This window comes from Diabrotica virgifera, chromosome 7, assembly GCF_917563875.1.
Source record: "Diabrotica virgifera virgifera chromosome 7, PGI_DIABVI_V3a".
Lineage (NCBI taxonomy): Eukaryota > Metazoa > Arthropoda > Insecta > Coleoptera > Chrysomelidae > Diabrotica > Diabrotica virgifera.
Window position 1 is genome coordinate 2,609,100 of NC_065449.1, and position 17,792 is coordinate 2,626,891.

General features: G+C 30.6%; 1 protein-coding gene across 3 annotated transcripts in view; it reads right to left on the bottom strand.

The window, feature by feature from the left end:
• LOC126888366 (uncharacterized) overlaps positions 1-17,792 on the bottom strand; it is a 135,652-nt gene that overhangs the window by 110,531 nt on the left and 7,329 nt on the right. Inside the window, exons 1-2 of one of the 3 annotated variants that reach the window (XM_050656564.1) lie at positions 15,223-15,638; positions 13,603-13,798 (exon numbers count right to left, since the gene is read on the bottom strand). The exons of 1 other annotated variant lie outside the window; for it this stretch is intronic. In XM_050656564.1, coding sequence (XP_050512521.1) covers positions 13,603-13,798; positions 15,223-15,303 — 277 coding nt within the window. In that variant the 5' untranslated portion in view covers positions 15,304-15,638. Of the gene's footprint in view, positions 1-52; positions 241-299; positions 501-13,602; positions 13,799-15,222; positions 15,639-17,792 lie in introns of those variants that run through there. One more of the 3 variants, XM_050656563.1, reaches the window with a different exon arrangement.

A 17,792-nucleotide genomic window follows, 5' to 3' on the forward strand; every position in this document is an offset into this window, starting at 1 on the left:
ATCCAGGTCTATTATCTATCATTCAAGGGAAAGAAAGATGTAAAGAACATACCTTCAACTGGAAAGTTTCTCACAAGAGGAATAGATGGTTTTGCATCTTTTTTCAACTTGTATTTTCCCAATCCTGCAAAGGCCCTGTCCTCAAAATGTAAGGCGCATACTCTTAAGTTATCATAACAATATTGAGCACTGCGGTTGTCAAGTTTTTCACATTGAAGGATTTCCTTCCATTCTGCAAAGCTGGAAAGACAACACTATAGATAGATGCCAATGACATTCAATAGAATTTACGTTCTTACCGATTTTCATCTTTGGGAAACCGGAAGAAACTCAAGAATCTATCCTGACTATTACATTTTCTTCTACATAAAATACAATAATAACGTGGAGACATTACTAAGCTTCAATAAACAAACTCAAACGTGTAACTAACTTTAAATAATAAACTAAATAACAACAAACGAAATAACTGAATTTTATAAGGTTATGTGGCATAGATAAATAAAAAAATAAATATATAATATAGGGATAGATAGGCAACTCAATGTAAAAATTTGGTTCCTTAGAGCCACTTGCGACCGTAGTGTTTACTAATCACCATTTGGCGGGAAATTCAAATGGACAAGCATTAATTTCATCATTGGCTAAGTACCTAATTAAAATTTACTGGGAAATTCAAAATATGTTATTTTCCAATGGAAAAGGATATACAGGGTGTCCCGAAAAGATTGGTCATAAATTACACCACACATTCTGGGGTCAAAAATAGATTGATTGAACCTAACTTACCTTCATGCAAATGTGCTCATAAAAAAAGTTACAGCCCTTTGAAGTTACAAAATAAAAATCAATTTTTTGCAATATACCTACATATCTGAAACTAATAGAGACTTTTTATTGAAAATGGACATGTGTCATTCTTATGGCAGGAACATCTTAAAACAGAATTATAGTGAAATTTATCCACCCCGTAAAAATTATGGGGGTTTTGTTCTTCCCTTAAACCCCCCCCCCCCCATTTTTTGTGTACGTTAAAATTAATTCATTATTGTGGTACCATTATAGTCGAGGAAATGAAGCATTTTGGCTCGCAATTTTTTCGTCCAGCATGGATTTACTTGAAATTTTCACAGAAGGTAGGGAATAGTCCAAGGATCATTTTCTATATCATGCCGCTGTACGCTAAAACCTTGGGGGTGGTTGCCCCCCAGTGGCGTAGCTAAGGATTGGGAGGCCCCCCCGCGGAAATTTTTGTGGGGCCCCGTATTACAAACAAAACGACTACTAATAACAGTATAATTACTAAAATACGTGTAAATGGCACTATTTTGTCTTTCTTTAATAAGTCTTCATCAGTTAGTGTTATTCGATCTTTTGGGAATATACATGAAAACCTATTAGGTATACATGTCTCTTAATCAGACAAACCTATTAGTAAGTTCTTGAAATATTATATCTAAATTTACATAGAAAACATTAACTTTAAAACTTTTCTAAAAGTTATTTTTTCGTCGCAACTGAGCTCATCGTAAAAATTTTTTATACTTACGTTTTATTCCTTTATTTTTAAATTCTGGTATAATACCCCACTATGCTGCTATTCCTGCTACTTCTGCTAAAGTTTCGGAAAATAAATTTCTCATTTCTCGAAGATTATCACGAGTTTTTTCAAAAAGTTGCCGGACGAGCGTAAACTCTGCCGTTTCAGATTGCAAATGTTTTGATGTAAGATTTAATTAATAAAGTTAAGTATTTTAGATTGAATAGTAATGTTAACGACGAATTCAAAATTATTCATATGCTCTAATAATGCATTAGCTTCTAAATTTTCATCGTTTTTTAGATAGCAATGAAAAGCTCGATGCACAGTCATAATAGTACATAGTGCCTACATCCCATCTTTTAATACTTGCACTAAAAAAACATATAATCTCTTAATTATATCGTAAAAAAAAACAACTCCTTTACACCAGAAACGGCATTATTCAACACTAGGTTCAGCTTATGGGATGCACAATGAACATAGGAAGTTGTTTTTTCAATGTCAGTTATGCGCCTTTATACGCCTGAATATACACCACTCATAACGCTTGCCCCATCATATTCTTTTCCTCTGCAGTTGTATGCGGAAAGGTGCTTTGATTGTATACATTTTAAAATTTCATTTACAAGATCTTCTGCACTTTGGCACTTTGGTCTAATATGCGAATAAGTCCCAAAAAACTTTCAACAATTTCTGCTTTGGAAGGTGAATTATTTTCATCGCAAGTTATTTTTACATATCGGAAAATAAAACTAAGCTGATCGTGTTTTGAAATATCTTGAGTAGCATCAAGAATTATTGAATATATTTGGGAGCTCAAGTAATTTGGTTTTAAGTTAGGTACTGTTTTTATCGGTTAATTTGACTGGTAAATGAAACTCCGACAAAACACTTTCATCCAAACTACAAGACCGCGTCCCACCATCAAATAATTTGATCAAACTGGTTTGAGCAAACTGAAAGTGACAGTTAGTGACGTCACATCCTGAGTGTTCATTGTGGATAATAATGAAAAATTTTAATTTTAAATGAAGTACAAACAAGTTAGACAACTCAATACAAAAAATTTGATCAAACTAGACTGATAGTGAGAGCACAGATTTTTAGAATTTCAAAAAACTGCAATTGTGACGTCACTTGACGTACTTCCTCAAGTACGTCAAGTTTGCTCAAACTGTTTGATCAAATTATTTGATGGTGAGACGCGGCCTTTGGTGTTAAATACCCACTTCATTGCTTCCTTCCAAATTCCCTATTTTGAAGCTTATTAGGAAAATATGTTTTGGTCCCCAATTTAAAGAACGTAGAAGTATTAAGCTTGACGGCTTTAAGGGGCTCCTCCTAACGTCGCCCCCCCTTGCGGGCCCTAATATGTTTTGGTTCCCAGAACGTAGAAGTATTAGGCTTAAAGGCTTGCGCCTAGCAAAAAGGCACCTAGCGGGCCTGTCAGCTACGCCACTGTTGCCACCCCATCTCGGGGGCGGGAATTTTTTATTACATTTTAACCATGTAAATCGATGTAAAAAGTAATTCCAAGAAAAAAATGTTTTTTACATTTTCTTCGTAAAACTAATATTTTTCGAGTTATTCGCGCTTGAAAGTAAGTTTTTCGATGAAAAAATCGACTTTTTTAGATGGTTTTTTGAGAATACCTCGAACAATATGCATTTAATCAAAAAAACTGTAGATATCAAAATTGTATCTTTTAGTAACACAAACCAAATTATTTTTTTGAAATATCTTTAAGACCAATACAAGCCGAGATACGGCACGTTAAAAGTTGACTTTTTTCGTCAAATGCAAATTTGAAATATTCAAAGTAAAATAACCGAAAAACTTTGCATTTTTCGAGGAAATCTTCAATAATCTTTTTTCAAGTATTGGGACCGTGCAAGTTCGGCAAAGCGACCTCTATTTCTACGCTCTGTACTTTTATTCGCACTTTTAATTATATTGGCCAATTATATTAGTCCTGGTTGCTGGATAATTGTCAAGACCATAGTCCAAAAAAATAATAAGAAGAAAAAATAAGATGCAGGTTATGTTTAGCAAACGTAAACAATTGTATGTAGTAAATAAAATCAGTTATTAAAATGCAGTACTGCAAGCAAAATAAAATTAATTAAATTTACCTTTATATAATAATTGCATATCATATCAATATTGTGGAGCAATATATAATTTTTCTGCGTCAATGACAGAAGGTATGAAATATACGTCAATTTGACAATTTCAATTGACAATATGAAAATACTGAAATTATAAACAAAATGATAGATTATTAAATTGTAGTTTTTTTAATAACTAAAATTTCCTTGTGAATATATTTTCATTACAGTGAACAGTTAGCGAGATATAGCTGTATAAATCCTATATTTACGAGCAAAGACCCCCTTATTCGAGACCTTTAAACCCACCCTAATTAAAAACTAAGGGATCTTACGGAATTTAGTTTACACAGTCTTATAACTCTTCAAAAATCCTACAAAGTCATTTTTGAAAAAACTTTTTATCGCCAAAAATGAATAAGCTATGTTTATAAAACGAATTATCTTATTCTTTTTTTTTTCTTTTTCTTTTTTGTAACTGTACTACTCATGGAATTATTTTCTCTTTGCTATGTTATATTATGATAATTTATGTTATATAATTGGTTAACATTAATGTTATATAATTGTATAATTATGTTATATAATTTAGAACACTGTAACATTTATATCTGAATAGGGCTTGCCCGTGAATAAATAAATAAAAAAAAGAATTCTTTTTTCGAAAAATTCTGATAGTCCGCTTATGGATAATTTTCAATGTATGTATAATACCACAGAACCGGTTCGTATACTGGAAGATGACTAAAAAACTATTTGTATTTGTATTTGTACATATTTGTAAATTCGTATTTTTGTGTAAATAAATGTTTTTGTATTTCTTTAATTCTACTTTTTTTTCTGTATAGATCCTTTAAAAACTGTAATGTTATTAAGGGTGGTTTTTAAGGGTTGAAATATTATATTATATTCTAAAGTATAAAACAATCATTATTTAACCAATCAAAACCAAATTTTACCCATATTAAAGTTTACAATGTTTTTATATAATTTTTGACAATAAGGGGTAGTTTACACCCCTAAAAATAATCAACGCCCTTAAGCATGATATAGAATATGAAGTACAGGGTGAGATTATCCTAATCCCAAATTTTTATTTAAATTGATGCAAGCCGAAATTATTATTTTAGGATAAGTAAATTTTTTATATATAGCTCCAACAAGGGTGGTTTTAAGGGTTGAAATATTATGATAGTATATCTTAAAGCATAAAACAATCATTATGTAACTAATAAAAACCAAATGTTGACAATATTAAAGTTTAAAATGTTATTTAATAATTTTTTACAATTAGGGGTAGTTTTCACCCTTAAAAAACCAAAAGCGTACAACGGCTCAATATAGAAAATGAACTAGAGGGTGTAATGAGCCTAAACCCAAAGGCTATAGCGGGATAAGATGGTCAAAATTGCACCAGGCTCGATTCAGTTTTGGGTTTAGCCATTCGAAAATATATAATTGAAAACTCACTCAGCTAAATTTTCAAGTCCCTAGGTGCACCGGGGGGTCCGCTATGGAAAAAAACGTGTTTTTTTGAAAACATTTTTTTCCAGACGCTGTATTGCTCCAAAAAATCTAAAAAAATTAATGAATGCGTATCTTAACAACATAAAGTTGCCTGATTTTTTCCAGATTTTTAGCTTCAAAATTAAGCGCAGGAAAAATTTTTGAAATTTTCAAAAAATTTTTAGGTTATGTTGTAAATTTTTCGCCAACTTTAAAATATTGTTATTTTGTGTATTTTTTTCCATTCTTTCGAATGGCATAGGCATCATTATCATTTTCGACGTGGAAAATACCTAAAAATCGAAAAAACTGTTTTTTTTTTGGCATTTTCTGAAAATAATAAAATATGAAAATCTACGGTTTCGTTTTGATTAAAAAATAAAAAAAAATAAAAAAAAAATATTTTTATTAAACGTTAATGAGGAATTATTATTTAAATAAATAATTATTAAATTATTTGAATTACTTAATTTATTAAATAGTGCAACCTAAAGAGTGCAGAGTGTTTAAAGGGATTAATAAATTAATTATTAAAAAGTTACTACACAATCATGAAATTACAAAATTCAAATTAATATACAGCATGGTGCAAAGAAAGAAATAAATTCGTTATTTCGTACTGGCGACTTTTGGAAAAATACCGAAACGGGTCGTGTGATACGAGTGATGTCATCCATCTGGGCGTGATGACGTAATCGATTATTTTTTTAAATGACAATATGGGTCGTGTATCAACTCATTTCAAAGGATATTCAGTTCTCTATTCATTAATCAATCAAGACATGTTATTTAATCCCCGTTTAGGCTTAAGCCTCTTCAGGGTAACTCATTAATATAAACACTAACACAATTATTTATACAGGATGACCAAAAAAAATTTGAATTCAATTAATTGACATAAAAAGAAGAATTTAAGTAATGTATTTACTTCAAAATATATTTTACTGCTGTTAGAAAACAGAAGAAAATGTTTGAGATATAAACATTGCTTTTCACTTAAATTCAATGTTCAAGCCATCTCCTGCTAGCCACCTGCCTCTTGGAAGTTTGAACATTTTATTTAAGCGAAAAGAAATGTTTATTTTTCTAACAAACATTTTTTTCCGTTTTCTGAAAGTAAAATATATTTTGAATTAAATAAATTACATACATTTTTTTTTTGTAAATTAATTTATTTAAAAAAATTTAGTCACTCTGTATAAATAATAAGGGTAATGTTTCCATTATTTCAATCTGGTGGGATGTAAAGTAATATTTTTGATATTATTTTATGTGCTATTAGATTGAAAACTTAGCCCTTTCTAATGGTAATGTTTATACTACTGAATAGAGAATTGAATAACCTTTCGAATAACCAAATTATAGTAAAGTCCCAGTGATTGGCTGTGTATCATAATTAAAAAACTTACACAGAAATAAAAAAACTTCGGTTTGTATAATGGTATAAAGTTCTATTAAAAAACTTTTAAAAAAGTCATCCAAATAGATTATAAAAAAACATCAGAACATTTTGTATCTAGTCAGATCATCTTCAGTGACATTCTGTTTAGTTACTGAAACTATAGCCCGCTAGTTGATATATTATTATGTAGTCTTCAAAATTACATAATTATTTATTAAAATTTCCCATATAAATTGTTAATCATAAAAATGCCAAAGGAAATAGCTTCAGAACAACATTAAAATTATACTTTTGAAATGCGGCACAATGTCGATATTGATGGATTTTTGAAAATTATTATGGAACATAACCTAAATTTTTTTTGAAAATTTCTAAATTTTTTCCTGTGCTCAATTTTAAAGCTAAAAATCTGAAAAAAATCAGGGTGCTTTGTATTGTTAAGATACGCCTTCATTAATTTTTTCAGATTTTTTGTAGCAATACAGCGTCTAAAAATATTTTTTTTCAAAAAAACACGTTTTTTTTAAAGCACCTAGCTCCTGGGGATCCTGTTATTTTTTAATCAAAACGAAACCGTAGAATTTCATATTTTATTATTTTAAAAATATTTTTATTACGTAAGTAGTTAGTGGCTTCGACGGCGGGTACTTGAGGACTGGTTTATCCTCAGTTTTTTCCAAAAACGTGGCTAGAAGCGATTCCTTGCTTACGGCACCAAAGTGCCGAGCTTTTTTTAACCTTAGCGCGCTTTGAAAATCACAACCGCAACAAGCATTTTTATAAAGGGACAACATTTTGTATCGAATACTACAAAAATTTTATTTTTTAAACGTTAAAACGTTAACAAAATTAATTTATTGATTTTTTTTTATAAGCCTATGGCAGGGTACCCTTAATGGGATGATATTATTATATATGAAATTCAAAAAAATAATTTATTTAGGTATTAATTGTATTACATTCTATCGAGAACAACAAAATTTTAATATTTTAAACGTTAAAACAATGATTTTTTTTACTGATTTCTGAGGCTATTTAGTAAAAACGCCGAAAAACGGGGTTTTTGAGCATGCTGTAGGAAAAAAATAAGTTCTAATAGCTGATTTTGATTGTAAATGTAACAATACATATAAAAATGTAAATGGTAATTAATTAAGCTGTGTGTTGTTGAGTATGAGTCAAAAACTTCAGAAAATGCCAAGAAAAAACAGTTTTTTCGATTCTTAGGTATTTTCCACGTCGAAAATGATAATATGGCCTATGCCATTCGAAAGAATGGACAAAAATACATAAAACAAAAATATTTTAAAGTTGGCGAAAAAATTATAACATAACCTAAAAATTTTTTGAAAATTTCAAAATTTTTTCCTGCGCTCAATTTTAAAGCTAAAAATCTGAAAAAAATCAGACAGCTTTGTGTTGTTAAGATAAGAATTCATTAATTTTTTCAGATTTTTTTGCAGCAATACAGCGTCTGGAAAAAAATGTTTTCAAAAAAGCACGTTTTTTTCCATAGCGGACCCCCCGGAGCACCTAGGGACTTGAAAATTTGGCTGAGTGAGTTTTCAATTATATATTTTCGAATGGCTAAACCCAAAACTGAATCGAGCCTGGTGCAATTTTGACCATCTTATCCCGCTATAGCCTTTTTGTACAAATCGATGCTGGACAAAAAATTGCGAGGTTTTGCCATTTTTTCAGCTTCATTTCCTCGACTATTAGTTAAACACAACGTTTTTGCCTCTCAGTATTTTTTCAACAAGCCAGTTTTTATCGAGATGCGGCTTCTTTTTTAATATGTTTACATAAAAATTTTATAGGGGTTTTGTTCCTTTAAACCCCCAAATGTTTGTGTACGTTCCAATTTAACTATAATTGAGGTACCATTAGTTAAACACAGTGTTTTTGAAACTTTTTTGCCTCTTAGTTTTTTTTGATAAGTCAGCTTTTATCGAGATGTGGCTTCTTTTTCAAAATATACCTAATAATGTAAATTATAAATTTTTCAGATTATTAACAGGTCTCTAATCGTACAAATATGTGGTGGATTCGACAAATATTCAGAATATCTCGATAAACACTGGCGTATCGAAAAAGTACTAAGAGACAAAAATTTTTAAAAATATTGTGTTTAACTAATGATGCCACAATAATAATTTAATGAGAACGTACACAAAATTTCGAGGGGTTTAAGGGAACAAAACCCCCATAACATTTTTATGGGGTGCACAAATTTCACTTTAATTTTTTTTAAGATGCTGCTGCCATAAGAATACCCCATGTCCATTTTCAATAAAAAATCTCTAAGACTTTTCGATATATGAAAAAAAAATCGATATTCATTTTGTAACTTCAAAGAGCTGTAACTTTTTTTGTGTGCATTATTGCATATAGGTAAGTGAGGTTCAATCAACTTATTTTTGACTCCAGAATCTGTGGTATCATTTATGACCAATCTTTTCGGGACACCCTGTATATCTAAGGAAAAGGATATATGTATTAAAAAAGTTACATAATTTTTTTTCTAAATATTCGTGTATTTATTTGTGGTTTCAGATAAAACAGTTGTTATAAACTATTTACATATTTATTACATTAGTGTAATATACTTCGATCATTTAATAAGAAAATTCTATTACTGATTAACGTATCATAAATTTACATATAGGGCTTTTCATCGATTGTCATTTGTTTCGAGCTTCTGTCATATATTGTATAATATGTGTATAATATTAATATACACGGATTATACGACATATGACATAAGTTCGATGACTGTGAGTGAAAAGCTCTATGGTCAGATAATGAAATAGTTGTCAGTGATTCATGTCAAAGTTCGTGCATTATAGGGCTTTTCATCGATTGTCATTTGTTTCGAGCTTCTGTCATATGTTATATAATCTGTGTATAATATTAATATACACGGATTATACGACATATGACAGAAGCTCGAAACAAATGACTGTGAGTGAAAAGCCCTATTACGTAATTTGAGCAGAAAGAGTAATTTCAGTGGCGTGTAAAATTATACCATTTTATGTGTATAATTCTATAATTTTATAATTATACTGTTATTTTAGTAAGAAATAAGTAACATTTCGTACAACAATTTTCTGCTAACTATTTCGTTTTTTGAGTATAGCCCAGGTTTTTTATTTAACCTCCCAATTTATTTACAATCTGTAAAACAAATTAGTGAGATGAGGTTGCAAGAATCAGAAATGCAGCTCGATGGCATGGAAGCATGGACAAAAGAGAGAAAGATAACAGCCCAACAGAGGAAGAAACGTTCCGATTTAATTATCATTTTTTTAGTAAAATTGGGGCTTATTTCCTATTAAAAATAGTTCATTATAAAAATACCACAAGGAAATAGCGTCAGAACAACATTTCACATAGCTATAAAATTGTTTGACTCTGGAAATTATTTATTTATTTATTTATATACGGGATTACCCCCATTACAAAACATACTGTATAAAATCAATCTCTGACTAGAGTAAAATAAATCTTAATTACACATTAAACAAAAACGAAATATTAATAGTTATCCATTACACATATCGACGGCTTTGTGTGAAAACCTCGTATCTCATTTTTTTCGAAAATGACATTTTGGTGGTTTTAGTTTGAAAACCTTGTATCTCACGATTTACAACTGTTAGAAAAATTCCAAATACACTAGACTATTACTACTATGTATATCAATTTCTCTCTTGATTTAGTGTGAATACCACGTACCTATATTTATAACCAAGAATTTGGTACTTAATTTGGAGTGTTTGTTTGAGAGATTCGACTTGCAGAAATGTTTTTTGTGAACAACAAAAGGTAGTCCGGCATATAGGAACATTTTATGAACCTTAAATCAAAAGATTTGTATTGTATCGGCCTAGTATTTGGAGGTGTGCAATAAGCTATGAAAAATGAAAACCTCATACCTAAATAATAATAAACACAACCCCATTTGAGATGAAAAACACGTATATCAAGATATACGAGGTTATCATAGTTACTTGGGCAAAGGCTCTATACACTGCAGGGATATTTACGTGTTTTTCATAGTTAATATTTGTATTTCCAATTTAATAGCAACATTTAACACTTTTAGCTCTGTGCCAATATCAGATATTTGTCTCAATGTGCTCGAATTAAAAATACGTAACGCAATTTTTATTTTTAGGTTATATTATGCAGAATATCAGTTTTTTGCCTCTCCTGTAAAATTGTTATTTAATGAGATACGAGGTTTTCACACTAAGCCATCGATATTACATCTATTACACAAATCAGTTAAAATAAACAAAAAAGTTCCTGTCAAGCTCTTTTAATCCGATTCTTAAAAGCAGCCAAGGAGACACCAAACATTTCAAAGTTATTCTCATTTATAATTTTTAGTGTTCGCTCAATGGGCGAATGCATACCATAGTTTGTTCGATGAAAAGGTATATAAAACAAATCAACATGTCTGAGACTTCTGGAGGGAACATATAAATTAATAGATTGGAGAAGTTCGGAACAACAAATTAAACCATTTATTAATTTAAACACAAATACTAAATCAGAGTTATCTCGTCGAGTTTTTAATAAATTCATGTTGAGTGTTTTTAAAATATAGGTATAATCATGATTAGTAATGCATATGTTTAATTTGCATGCACAATATCTCAAAAATTTATTCTGCAATCTCTCCAACATAGTAGAATGAGCTTAGTATTGTGGAGACCATACAATAGATGCATATTCCACTTTAGATACAACCAAAGCATAATATACCGTTCTTAAAGCCCATACAGATAGTCTCAGACAGTTGCGAATGATAAAGCCCAAAGATTTTAATGCATTTACTGTAACATTATTTATATGTTGCACAAAACGCAAATGCTCATCAAATGTGACTCCTAAGTCTTGTATTGTTTTAACATAAGACAATTCATTTTCATTAATTGTGTAAGAAGTACCATATTTTTTATTACCTCTAAAAATGCTTATATAACAGCATTTAGCAACATTTAAATGCAAAATATTATTCTCACACCAAATACTCAACCGGTCTAAATCTTCTTGAATTAATGATACATCAACATTTGAATCTACGGATTTAAATAATTTCAAATCATCTGCAAACATCAGGAAATCGCAATTATTAAAACATTCTGATATATCGTTCACAAATATATTAAATAACAAAGGTGAACAGTGAGCTCCTTGGGGTACTCCTGATGTCACATGAATTAAAACAACCTATTCTCACCTGCTGTGTGTATTACTCTAAAATTCTATATTAATTTTAGAGATTGAGTGCAATTTGTTGCGATTATTTCATGAATAAAACACCAAAATTTTATTGTAATTTATTTATGTAAGTACAAATTAGTACAATTAAACACACAGTTGTTATAAATATTAATTTGACGGTTGAAAGTCATCACTTTTATAATTTTTAACACATTAATGGTCATTAATGTCACTGAATGTATTTTTCGTAGCAACGAAGGACATCTGACATAATATACTTGAAGACGGGAAATTATCAAAAATTATCGATTTAATTTAGATTTAGGTAGCTTTCTATTGGTCAGAATCTCCTATGAATGAAATAATCAGTAGTAATTGCACAAGAGCTCTAAAAGTATTGAATTTTTCCCGAGTGTCACTTTGACAGTTTTAATTTCACGAGGTGAAGGTGAGTGAAATTACTTCAAAGTGTCACGAGGGCAAAAATTCTATATTAATTTTAGAGATTGAGTGCAATTTGTTGCGATTATTTCATGAATAAAAATGTTCAAAACCAAAATTTTATTGTAATTTATTTATGTAAGTACAAATTAGTACAATTAAACACACAGTTGTTATAAATATTTCACGGTTGAAAGTCATCACTTTTATAATTTTTAAAACATTAATTTGTCATTAATGTCACTGAATGTATGTTTTCGTAGCAACGAAGGGCATCTGACATAATATACTTGATGACGGGAAATTATCAAAAATTATCGATTTAATTTAGATTTCTGTAGCTTTCTATTGGACAGAGACAGAATCTCCTATGAATGAAATAATCATATTAATTAACTGAATTATTAATTAAGGCAATTAATTATACAAGTACAGTGGAACCTCGATTATCCGTCTCTCCATTAACCGTCACCTCTGTTAACCGTCAGGGTCCGTATATAAGTTGTATTTACTACAGAAGTAAAAAATGAGTCATAAATTCATTTTGTTTGAGCATTGCGATAAGTCGATAGGCCAAGTAAAGTGAAATTCGCTGAAATGTACAGTTTTGCTATCACCATATTTTCAGAATGAATTAACTGTTTGGTTTTCGTGACCTAAATATGACATAAAAGAATAGTTAATTTGTGATGAGGACGCAAAAAGCTATCCATTGTTGACAGATGATGAAATCGTTGAAATGGCAACAGAGGCGGAAGAAGAAGATTCAGAAGCTGACACAGACTACAGCTGACAAATTGATTAGATTGTACGAACACAAATCTCTCTTATATTGTCAAACAAAACATACAAATAAAATTTGAGAGCTGTACTATGAATTTTGAATTTTTTTAATGTTCTGTTAACCGTCTTTTCGATTATCCGTCATACCCTTGGTCCGGTGCCCTGACGGATAATCGAGGTTCCACTGTAACAGTTATCCAAGAACATTCAAAAGCCATCTTTAAAGTTAATGATAATGATGACATTGTCAAGTAAAGTTTACATATCCATACCAGTTGATACCAGTGTGAATTTTACAACACGTAATTTGCTGTGTAAAGACAGAAAAAGTAGGGATAGCCGTAAAATATTTGTGAATTATGTACTGATGGCCTTAATTATATATCAGACTGACAAACCCAGAATAAAAAAATTGTATGTTTTGTTTATATTGTATGGTTATTTAGGTTTTCCTATTTAAATAAAGTTCTATGTATCCTATCTATAGCATTACTTTTATCCATTTTCATGTTTTAAGATTCAACCAAATTCAAACAGGCAAATAGCTGAATTAATTGTATTTTTATAAAGAGGCAACTAACCTATAGTGGTAGATTGTAAATGTAGAGATGGTATGCTTCCGAACTTTATGGTTGATCCTCGTCTACCTTTACCATCAGGAATTTTTGTACTTTCGGAAAAGTGCAAATCGCATATTCTATATGATTTTCGAATGTGCGTCAGAGTTTTTCCAGCCAATTTCTGGCCATTAATTTTGGCAATCCAAATTTGACATAACTGCAATATATAAAACCATATTATTAAAATATTATTGTTTATTAATTGAGACGCTTGGAGTAACAGTGGCCTAAGCCAAAAATTGAGCATTTTTAGATTATAATATCAATAAAAAATGGACATGGGTCTTCGAAACCGAACTCCAAACTCTTACTACCGAAAATGGACACGGGTCTCCCCAAATGAGGTGACAAAAAATGAAATGGACTACTTCCTCTGCCAAAATAAACACATCTTCGAAGACGTAACTGCACTTAATAATTTCTCAACTGGCAGGGACCAACACATGCTACGAGCCACAATAGAAATAAGCAAACTAGAGACGCAGAAAGCTAGAAGAAAACCAACGGCTATTGACCGTAGCAGAATAAGACAAAATGCAGAAGAATAGACAGACTTTAAGGGAAAACTATAAAAAAACAAGTAGCAAAGGAAGAATCGGAAATTAATAAGATTAATGAAGAAATGAAAGAAAAGAGAACTAAACCACCTAAGATATGCACGAGAATGTAGTAGTAATAGCAACAAGTTTTGAAGAACTACAAACCATGCTAACCGAACTAACAAATGAATCCGAACAAATAGGTCTAAAAATGAATTTTGCCAAAACAAAAACAATGACAAACACACAAGATAATAGAAACGTAATACTAAACGACATCACAATAGAAGCAGTTAATGATTATATATATTTGGGACAGATAATAAAAACGAATAAGGCAAACCAAACAGCGGAGGTAAAAAGAAGGGTCAGATTAGCCTGGGCAGAATTTGGGAAATTAAAATGGGTCCTAAAGAATAAAAAAAATACAAAAATACTTAAAAACAAGAGTGTCTGACCAGTCCATACTCCCAATTCTAACATACGCCTGCCAAACATGGACCTTGACCAAAACAAACATGGATAAAATAATGAAGACACAAAGAGCCACGGAGAGAGCAATGTTAGGAGTAAAATTAACAGACAAAAAGCAAAACAACTGGGTAAGAAATAAAACAAAAGTCAAAGACGCAGGACAACATATAGCTAGGCTAAAATGGAGCTTCGCAGGTCATAACGCTAGACAAACAGACAATAGGTGGAATACCACGATACAACAATGGAGACCATGGACAGGAAAGAGAGCAAGAGGACGACCCCAGATGAGATGGGGAGACGACATTAAAAAGATAAGAGGAACGCACTGGAAACAGAAAGCACTAAACAGAAGTGAATGGAGGAAACTGGGGGAAGCCTATGTTCAAAATTGGACGAATTAAAGGGCAAAAGAAGAAGATATCAATAAAGGCAGCAACATTAAATCTTCGGATTAACAAGGGTCTACACAACCCACCTCTATATTTGGCTAAATGACTATTGCTCTGAGCGCCTCAATTTAGAACAAGATAATAGGTTAATAATTCGAGTTTCAGTGACAACTTACCTCATCATCAATGGGAAACCTATGGAGTTGTGCTGTTTTTCCGTAATTTTTACACAAGGGTACACAACAATAAAACACCATGTTTAGTTTTTTTACACTACAACTACAACACACAAAGTCTTTCCCATAATAAGGTAACTACATAGATTTAAGAACCCATAGAGGGTTTTCTTTAATCTAAGGGTAACTAAATCTAAACTTTAAAAAATAAGGTAGGTAAATAAAAATAAACTTTAAAAATTAAGGAATTAACTTAAATTAAAATTACTAAGAAAAACTACAAGCGAAAGTTAAAGATAACATAAAAATAAAAGCTGTAACTGACAACTACTGTAAACCAGTAAAAACACGTGGAAAGCGTGGAAAACAAAATAAAAAACAAAAAGATATTGAAATTAATTGAAAACAAACTGTCTGTCATCAACTGTCATCGTCATCTGTATTACTTTTGACATATTGCCATTGCCGAGTAAGCCTCGTTCGATTATTTTATTTGTGACATTCAGGTATGGTGTTAACAAATGATTGGTTAAAGTCTTCGTGAGTGAGATAGGCTGTCATTTCTCTTTATTATCTGACCGTAGTCAAAGTAATGGGGCAAATTCCCAAGGTTATTCATAATACGAATATACAGGGTGTCTGCGTAACTTGGAACCACATAGGAAACTTTTTTAATATCAATTTTACGAAAAAAAGTAATTCTTTATAAAGTGCTCTGCATAGTCTAAAACCTAAGATGCAATAATCATCAGATATCAAATTTTGTCAACAGTATACGAGGTATGTCAAAAAATCTGAATTTCGCTCAAGAGCAAACTACCTTTATATTTCAAAATATCAAAAAATTTTATTATGAAAAGTTATTTGTAATTAAAAACCATATTCAAATAAGCAATAACAGCCTTCTACTTGAAAAAAAAAATTCTGAAATTTTCCTAAATTACCGATTCCGAACATCATTTTTATTTATTAGACATGTGTAATAACTCTTTTATTAATAATTTTAGGAAAAAAGTTATTCTTAATAAAAATCTGTGCATGGTCTAAACCTCAAGATACAAACATCAGTTATCCAAGTTTGTTAATTTTATACGAGGTGTGTCAAATAATATTAGAAAGAATTCTTTCTAAATTCAGAAAGAGTTCGGAGCCGTTTTTTAATTATTAACAATGCAGTGCAAAAACGCTTATACACTGCAAATCTCAAGATTATAACTTAATTCTTGTTCTCTATTTCGCTATTTAAGTTTTTACTTATTTACATTGAATATTAATTTGTTTTGTTGTATTGGGACCATGCAAGTTCGGCAAAGCGACACCTATTTCTACGCTCTGCAACTTTATTGCAGAGGCCATAGCCCAAAGAAATAAGAAGAAAAAATCAGATTCAGGTTATGTTATTAAATAAAACGTAAACAATTGTATGTAGTAAATAAAATTAGTTATTAAAATGCAGTACTGCAAGCAAAATACAATTAATTAAATTTACCTTTATATAATAATTGCATATCATATGCTTCTTTTCATGAGCATTTTTCAGTGTGTCACAAATGATAGAAAAAAAGGTAAGTCCGTGATAATACACATTTATGACATTTATTCTAACATGACATTTTAGTTAAATCTGACAGTAGTTGTCACATTTTATTTACAATTTGGCATAAAAACAAATCAATTCTGTTTATTGCATTTATAAAATGGTATTTTCTTTTATTTGTATAGTCTTATAAATTGTACAGATTATATTCGTAGATATATTATATGATTAGTAAATAATTTTTTTTCGATTATAGCGCCATCTATTGACAACTAGAATAAATGTTATAAATGTCACTGACGAAATGTAATCAGAGACATGCGTTTTTTCTGTCACATACAATTTAATGTGTTAGAAAGAAATCGAAAAACTGTGACGCACTGAACGATCCTCATGAGAAAAAGCATATCAATATTGTGGAGTAACATATAATTTTTCTTCTTCAATGACAATAGATATGAAATGTACGTCAATTTGACAATTTCAATTGACAATATGAATTATTTAAGAAAGTTTTCTCCGCTATTCGCGCACGATCGTTTTACGTATCCCTTCCGTGTACTTGCACACCGCGAATAATCCACGTTTACAATAATTATGTGATCTATTTGATTTAAAATGGATTCAGCATTTTTTTATACTTTGGCAACTATGTCGACTCAGATCTCTGGCGTAGATAATGACGTGCAACGGTAAGTAAATTAGCCGGACTGTATATAAGTCATGATACTATAAATAACAAAATAGGATCTTCCCGTAGCGCAAATACGTCCGAGTTCGCGCATCGCATGACGTAACTGGAGACCGGAATCTAGGAATTATAGTCCAGGCTGTATCGTCGCCCCCGTTAGGTAACATATTCCGATTCGATTTTGTTGCAAAAACTCCCTTAAAAACTTAAAAAACTTCCTTATAACAAATACACAGAGTTCCGGGAGGTGCGCGGTGGAAAATTGTTTAAACAATTTTTTTAAACAAATTCAAAAAATCAATTTTTTTTAGATTCTTTGGGTCATTATAGGCCAAAAAGGTC